The sequence below is a fragment of the Clupea harengus genome, chromosome 4, assembly GCF_900700415.2.
Source record: "Clupea harengus chromosome 4, Ch_v2.0.2, whole genome shotgun sequence".
Taxonomy (NCBI): Eukaryota; Metazoa; Chordata; class Actinopteri; order Clupeiformes; family Clupeidae; genus Clupea; species Clupea harengus.
This window is the reverse complement of record NC_045155.1, coordinates 15,402,035-15,410,162: the sequence shown is the minus strand read 5'-3', so window position 1 is coordinate 15,410,162 and position 8,128 is coordinate 15,402,035. Positions and strand designations below refer to the sequence as shown.

Sequence of the window (8,128 nt, the reverse complement as noted above, 5' to 3'; positions counted from 1 at the left end):
TCCCTCAAGTCTTTTGAGGACGAGTTTCAAGTCAAGTCTCAAGGCACTGTGTGTGTGCGACGTAAGTGTTGCACGAGTTGCTACACAGCAAGTCAACCTCAAATCAGGGAGATCTCTCCCGTTGGCTTCAATCAAACTTGGATCTACTATCGGGGTGGCCTGGGTGTACACTAATGCCTCTTCGTGTGCATGAGAAAATATTTACATACGGTCACTGTATGCTGTCACTATAACAGACTTTGCAATGCACACATACAGTTCTGTTTTTCTCCCTACCGATTCCGCGAAAGTAGACTAGGCTGACGTTATTTTTGGTTTCACTTACTAAATTGTATTTCAGGTTGACTGAATGTCTAGGCCTACTATTTTTCTATATGTGTGCGCTGTGCATTCAGAATGTCCTTTAAATACTTAATAACTTAGACTTCAGCATCACAATTAAATCACCAAAATCTAAGAACACGCTTAAAATGTGTATGACAAAGTCATTATCAGTCCACTTGGAGTGTATGCTATCTTTCTGTCTGTGCATGCCTGCTGGGGTGGGGTTAAGGTGCCTGGCTGTGACACGAGAGCCATGGTCCTAACATTGGTTAGGCCCAGTTTGTTTTGTTTTTAACTTGAATTTGTTAAATTAGTTCATATGAATTCATTAACTTAGTTAATGCATTTTCATGTATTAGTTATTTGTGCAATTTGTAGTAGGCCCAGACTAGGCTTCTTTGTTATTTTGACACCCCCTCACTGCATCAGTTGCCTTGCTCCTAGTGTGTATAAAAATGATGAGCTTCTGGGAAAAAAAGTATATGGTATACCGTATATAGTCTTACTAAACTCTGTAGCATAGTGAGCTCTGGCGAATGCGCATCTGATTATTCATGTGTTCTGCATTCATACTTGTGTCTGAGAAAATGAAGGTTATTGCAATGTGTAAGGGATAGTTATAGTTTAAGACAGTTCCTCTGATAATATAATAATCTTTAAAGTGATCCGACCATTGAGGACTGCTAGATGTTTACATATGTGTCCGAAACCGCCTGATGATGTCCTATTTGCAACAAACCATGAAACACAGGCGTTATATTAACATCCTCTGTAAGAACCATGTGACAAAAGGGCACCCCGCTCTGACCATGCTAGTGCTAATTTAGCAAGCATTAGCCACTGTCACTGGGCCCACGCTCTCTCCTGCATCACTTTTATTCTGTGGCCATACGGCTATGGAATTTTCGGGGATTTGTTGCAGAAGGACCGGGTGGTCATTTTTCGAGTTTAGAACCAGGAGTGGATGTTGCAAAAGTTGATTTTGCACGTAAAAGCAAGTTTTCTGAATTCATACAAAAACTGCGCTCAGTGATGGAGGACGATTTGGTTTGCGACTATGATTCGACCTGGGACACTGAGAGCGATGGAGATGACTTTGGAGAATATACAACGCGGCGGTCAAGCCAGGACAAAACTAAAAAAACCAAGACGGGCTTTGTATGTCTTTCGATATTTTATGTTCATGTTGATACTGTCTTTGAGATTGTAACTTGCGGATATTGTTGCAGATTGCAAGCGATGTATGCTTAACATTAGCTCGACGAGATGTAGGTTACGTTTCATAAACCAATATTACTGCAAATGTGGACCACCTTGTCAGCTGAATTATTGTTTGTCAACTGGGGGGCTTGGTTATGCAGCTCCCTAGCTTACTAGCAAGCTAGTCAGCTGGCAGAATGCTAGCTTTATATCTTAACATTTGGATATTGTCCGGCTAGTAGACATTTGCATATAATCTTCTTTTGGCGAAACTGTTGTGGCATATTTAATTCATCAAATAATGACTTGTTATCACGCCCCCGTTAATTTGCCCTGGTTCCATCTATTTAATGCTAGCAGATTAGCAATTAACCACCATTTGCCACTGGAGTTGGTGGAACTCGTCACCGGAAGTGGTCAATCAGCCGAAAGCAAACCTGTACGAAAAGACTGAGCAGAGCATCTGGGTTCCCTGCTTTGACAGTGTTTCACGCCTCATTTGATTTTATGAGGAATTGCTCTGGCTCGTTTGGTCATGATTGGTACCTATTCGTCTATCTTTACAAGCTTTGGTTGTAAATCGAGCAGGCCTATCAGTTGCCAGTTTATAGACTGCGCTTCATACACCACATCCCAGCACGAAAGAAAAATTGCATTCCATTGTAACCATAACAAATATTAAGTAATTTCCACGTGAACGCTTTCAACCTAATAGTTGTTTATCCCGCAGTACCGTCGTCGGTAATTGTGTTAGTTGCTGCGTGCGTGAAATCTAGTGTTTGGGTTCGTCAAAATGCCTAAATGCAGATGAGTAAAATGGGAACTAATGGATGGAAGGGCTAGATCTCTCAAAGTATAGCTTCACCCCCATCTCTGAGCCTAACTCCACGCACTGCATAAAATGAAAGAGAGCAAGGGGCTGAGGAGTTGGGGGCATAAACTCCGATGAATGATGAGTCTCGATCAGCAAATGAAAATTACTCACACTCACGGGCAGGCGCTAGGGGAGGGGCCGCCCATTTCATGACGTGAATATGTACCAAATGATCGTAGATAAGTCCGCATCATGTTCAGGATGATTTGAAACAGTAGATTGCGTGTTGAGCATATAATAATGGTGATTTGTATTAATAATAACGCCACCATTTGTATGTTTCATCGCTGTACAGTCATTTCATTTAGTTTACAGCTCAAACACACTTCAGGTTGCACTGTCTACTGCAGGAACCTTCAGGCAGTTTTCCACTGCAGGAACTGCCCTTGTATGACCTCTTCAGGGTCAGTGCGAAATAAGTACCTTTTTTGGGGTAGGTACTTCTGTGCATCCCTGCACTGGTTGGCGCGTATTGAGCAGAAAACAACAACAAGCGCCATTTTTAAGACCAGCAAGGTTTACCAGAGGTTACATCTAAATAAATGACAGCTTACATAGTTAGCTTGTTGAGCTACACACACACACTGGGTTAGAGGAAGACTACAGGGCTTCCCGTTTTTTTCCCCTGACCAGAGGGAGCCAGGCCTTCAAGAGAAATGTAGCACTCAGATAGAAGAATGATCGGTATGTGCAAATAGTGAGGAGTAAGTTTGCTTCCTTTAAATTCAAACCACTGTTGCCTGGCCCAACATCAGATTTACCACAGAATTATACCTAGGCGAAAAGTAAAAGGTACCATCTGAACCTATAGAGAGTATATTATGAAATGCAAATGTTGAGAACTAGTTTCATAGTTTGATTGATGTATTATTTCTTCTGTTACAGTGGTCTAATTCCTCCTATAGAAACCTAAGGGCAGCCAAAGATATGCAGAACTACCGCCATGGGTATCCAGTGAGTTACATCTCTTGAAATTACTGTGTAAATGTAGATGTAAATGTTTCTGTCCATCTGTCCACAATACAAAAAATTAAATTGCCCCACTCATGCAGAACAACTTCTCTGTCCCTCCCTAGACTCCTAATGACGAGGAATGCCCAGAAGAGAGGATGACTAATTTGAAATTCTATCTAAATGAAATCTCTTCTTCTCCCGACGGTGAGTGCTTTGTTTTTGGTATGTATAGGATCCTAATGAAGCGGAATGTAAGCAATGAGATGAGCTAATGCCACTTTAATGTGTCTTTTCAGATGTATCAATAGAAATGTTTCATAAAGAATGGAGGACGGACTACAAGAGACTGGAAAGGGTGCATTCCTATATTCAGTGGTAAGGCTTCCCTCTGTTTCCTAATACCCTCTGTTGCCTAATTCCAACATGCAATTAGAGTTGCTAATATTGTGGGCCTTAATAACAGTGGAGCTTGAGGTATAGCTGGACACTGACTTGGTTGGTGAGTGCAAATATTTACTGAAGACAAGAAGTATAATATTAGTCCACTGTCAAGACCAGCATTGTGTTTTGGCTGTTGTCATTTATGAGAGCGGACTGTCTTGGAGGGTGTGGATTGTCAATTAACACTCAAAGGTGTGTCAACAGTTTCAAAAACACCACAGGAACTATAGAGCTGGCGGTGCTCTACACATTGTCACACCATAATCCGTCTTCTCTCACTGCTCAAATAGACAGTGAGGCAGTTTGTTGTGTCTTGCTGGATCAGTTCAACCTTTGACCTGTTCTGAAGTGTTAGTCTGAGTCTCCTCCTTAGATGAAAACTTTTTAACACATGTGCTACACTTGACCTGAAAACACTGTTGCAGAGAGAAAGGTGTTGTAATAATACGTGTTTTGTATTATTACAAGGAGTACTCATGTGGTAGCACTGATTTTTAATCATCTGTACTTTTTTGACTCAGGCTGTTTCCGCTGCGTGAACCAGGAGTTAATTATATGGCATCAGAACTCACAAAGAAGGAAATTCAGGTGGGTGAAGAAGAAACTACCACGACACAGAAAGAAAGAAAACCCTACTTCAGAACTCTAGATACATTTCCGCCTTCAATATGACGCACACACATAATGAAGCTTGCTTTTTCTGTACATTATATATTTATTATTTACATGTTGCATATATACTTTATACATTATATATTTATTTTACTGATTATATTGCACATTTTTGAAAGGAAGTGTGTTTGTATATGATTTGTGTGGACTTCAGTGACAGAACTCCCCCCCCCCCCCACATCCCTGGTGGCTATCTCCGCAGGCATTCAGGGAGAACGAGGAAGCCAAGGCCAGGCTGGTGGAGTCATACGAGCTTATGCTGGGCTTCTACGGTATCCAGCTGATTAATAAGAACACAGGGGAGGTCAAACGCGCCGACAACTGGAGAGAGAGATTTGCCAACCTTGAGCGGTTAGTCCTCATCCACTCTGACAATGTCGCAATGAAGAGCAAAATGAAAAGGCTATAAAAATATAGAATAGTGAATAGACACTGCAATCAAAGTCCTTTCAGATACTATCCAGGCGCACTATGTTTGTTGCATCAAGGCCAGCTGATGGGTGTGGTTGAGTTGTCTGTCACCAGAGACTTGCATCCAGCACTTTTAAGTTTGAGTTTGCAAGTAGTTCTTACTCGGCTCTGCCCTACGCATCCTGAAAGACATTAATTAAGAAGTAGGTGTAGAGGATGAGACTTTCAAATGTATGCTTGGGAGATTCACCCAGATATCTTTGTACACATCATTGCAGACATTTTGACTTGCCGTTTGCAAGACCGACGGTGTACCTGTAGGTGTAATACCACAAGCCTTTGGCTGAAGTTGTCCTTGAGTGCAGAGAGTAGGAACATTACCCCTTGTTGAGGGTTTGCGATCCTCTGTTGCCGTGGAGTAATCTCACTCATATTTTCTTGCCGATGTGCATCTCTAGGTTTACACGTATTTACTTACTAAGCAAGAGCATAAACTGAAACAATGTCTTTTGGCATCAATATTTAAAGCAGTCATCTCTCTTATCCTCTAGGAATATGCACAACAATTTGCGCATTACCCGCATCCTGAAGAGCCTTGGAGAACTAGGATTTGAGCACTATCAAGCCCCTTTCGTCCGCTTCTTTCTGGAGGAGACTTTGGTGAGGAAGAACCTGAGCAGTGTGAAGCGGAGCGTCCTCGACTACTTTGTGTTTGCTGTTCGGGATAAGCGCGAGCGCAGGAAGCTCATTCGCTATGCATACCAGCATTACGAGCCAAAGGACAAGTTTGTCTGGTGTCCCAGAAAGATCCAGAAGCGCTTCAAGAAGAAGTCAGAGAAGAGACAGGAGTCGGCAGCGGGAAATGGGGAGAGTGCTGTGGCGGACGAGGGACGTTCGCGAGGGAAGGTGAAGGACGGGGAGTCAGGGAGTGGCCAGAAGGAAGGAAAACAGATGGACGATGTGTCAGACACGCAGAGTCAAATGGAAGAGGACACCTCAATGAGTGTGGACAAAGAGAAGCCTTCGGAAGGTTCCCCGGGTGAGTCTGTTCCTGACGAGTCGTTGTTGGGGAACCCTCTACCCAATGGCAACAAGAACAACTGTGAAAATGGAGAGATGGACCACTCCAGCTCTTCTGAAGCCAGTCCTGCAAAGGACGAGGAAAGCCAAGATGATGAGCTCAAAGACAGTGGTCAGCCGAAGGACGCGCCCAAAGAGCCTGGCAAGAGCAAACTTGATACTCCGGAGTTGGTCGCTTCGGAGTCTGAGCTAGAGAAGCCACTGAAGAAGAAAAGGGAGAGTGAAACGGCGCCGTCTGGCAACGGGCATGGGGCAGAACCACCGAGCAGTCCCTGCCATAGCCCCTCTGAGCCCACAGACGGTCAACCCAACCAGAGCACACAGTCTTTGGCGGAAACTTCACCTGCCAAACGAGTCGGCAGGACCGTGGATGAAAGAGCAGAAAAGCTTCCCAGGACAGACTTTAGCAGTACTCTAGCTGCCACAGACAGTGGGGAAACGACCCCAAAAACAGGCATTGCATCTGCAGTGCACACAGCTGACAAGGAGCCACAAGCCAACCATCAAACAAATGGGACTGATGTACGGAATAGCGAGGAGCCAATGGATGTTGAGACAAGCGTGACTGCAGACCTGCAGAGCCTATGAGTGCTAGTAGAGGATACTATATGTATCGTATGCTCATGAGTTTGCCTGAAAGGACCACTTCACTGCTGTTCTCATGGAATTAAAGACTTCAAAGAGAAGAACTATTAGGTTGTTTTTTGTTTAGGTCTTATTTATTAATAGAAGGCCTTGTAGTTGAACTGCTACATGTTAAAGTATTTTTGTTTCTAAATGTTCCACAAGCAATGGATGAACTTAATTATGACTTTTTTTGCTTTTTTGTTTAAAGTATGAATTTGTGGATAATGCACCAAATGTATAGAACATTATGTTTATGTTTTTCTTGCTGTGTTTGGTGACCTCATTTGTTCAACTTTTGGACTTGATGGAAAAGTTCATTTAAATCATAAGGCAGTCCATACTTCAGAACAATGAAGATGGCTGCTGTGGTATACGCCATGTTTTCTGTTCTGGACCAGTGGTAGATTCCTTAGGAGAGTCAGTGACCCCACAATAAGCGCTTCTTTCAAGTCAGTGGTGCTTAATGATGCATTTTTTCTCAAAATGATTCAAGTCTAAAGAAAGGGTAAGGAGGCAGTCAGTGTCTGTGCAGTCAGCTGAGAAGAAATATGCCATTTGTAGGGATGTGTAGATACTGAGGGTGAAGTTCAGCACAATGTGTTTTAACATTTCTTTGTCTCACCATTGAACCCATTGGCGTTGAGTTCTTTTGGTTTGCACTTAAGTATAACGAAATTGCTGTAAAGAGAACTTAATCTTACTAAACCCATTTTCATAGGTAATTCTCTAAGATAATACAGTGAATTGTATTTTGATGGTTTTGTTTGAATAGAGTTGCACAACTTAAACTTGATTTTGGTACTGAGGTTGTAGACATGGAGACAGCCATGCCAAAATTAGAGACTCATTGATTGTATTGAGAGTACACAGTATTGAGTGAACCGAGGGGTGATCTCTCAAGCAAGGATCAATTATAGCCAGAGTAGTTCCTTTGAGTTAGAGATGTTGATATGCAGTCAGGGCTGTTATCAGCCTAGTGTCTAGTTGATCCTTTTAAGAGACTACCCCAAACTGTATAAAACAGAAATATATTATTGAACAACTTGAACATTGTGATTTAAACATTTTGCTTGTAAGATGAGGGGAGGTGGGGTTGGTATTTAATTAAATGATTTTGTATAATTGTTATTCCCGGCATGACTTTTTCTTTCTATGTCACGTTAATATGTTGGTAGCCAAAGGTGAAATCCCCACTGACTTTAGCACGTTCTCAGAAACAAACTGATAACTTCTTAACTTCTGTTCTCATTGTTGTATTTCTGTTGTTTTCCTCACCACGTGATGCATACATTTACTTTAAAATGAATGAAGACACAACGATGCTTACTGTGAACCATGAAGACAGGTGTCTACAGTAAGCAATGAGTTTGGGGGATGGGAGTTCCTGTGCACAGCTCCTGTTCCAAATTTGAAACATGTTTCACAACAAACAATAAAGACTGTGCCAACAAGGATTTGTACGTGTTGTGCGGCTGTACTCTGACTTGTAAATGTCCTTCAATACAGGCGAAATCTTTCATTGCCAGGTTCTGTCACTTCATATGC

General features: G+C 42.3%; 1 protein-coding gene across 1 annotated transcript; it reads left to right on the top strand.

Annotated features, from left to right (window-relative positions):
• The first annotated feature begins 1,014 nt into the window (after window positions 1–1,014).
• On the top strand, window positions 1,015–8,037 carry ogfr (opioid growth factor receptor). Its single transcript, XM_012826137.3, has 7 exons — window positions 1,015–1,482; window positions 3,284–3,352; window positions 3,475–3,556; window positions 3,649–3,727; window positions 4,315–4,381; window positions 4,668–4,816; window positions 5,428–8,037. Exons 1-7 carry the CDS (start codon window positions 1,357–1,359, stop codon window positions 6,542–6,544), a joined length of 1,689 nt encoding a protein of 562 aa, XP_012681591.1. The 5' UTR covers window positions 1,015–1,356; the 3' UTR covers window positions 6,545–8,037.
• Window positions 8,038–8,128: the final 91 nt, after the last annotated feature.

What these genes read in the sequence shown, in the direction of transcription:
- ogfr (XM_012826137.3), top strand. Translation starts at nt 1,357, where the DNA reads ATGGAGGACGATTTGGTTTGCGACTATGATTCGACCTGGGACACTGAG. An exon ending in AAAAAACCAAGACGGGCTTT is followed by an intron (nt 1,483 to 3,283) that starts GTATGTCTTTCG and finishes CTTCTGTTACAG; the next exon opens with TGGTCTAATTCCTCCTATAG. An exon ending in TCACAAAGAAGGAAATTCAG is followed by an intron (nt 4,382 to 4,667) that starts GTGGGTGAAGAA and finishes CTATCTCCGCAG; the next exon opens with GCATTCAGGGAGAACGAGGA.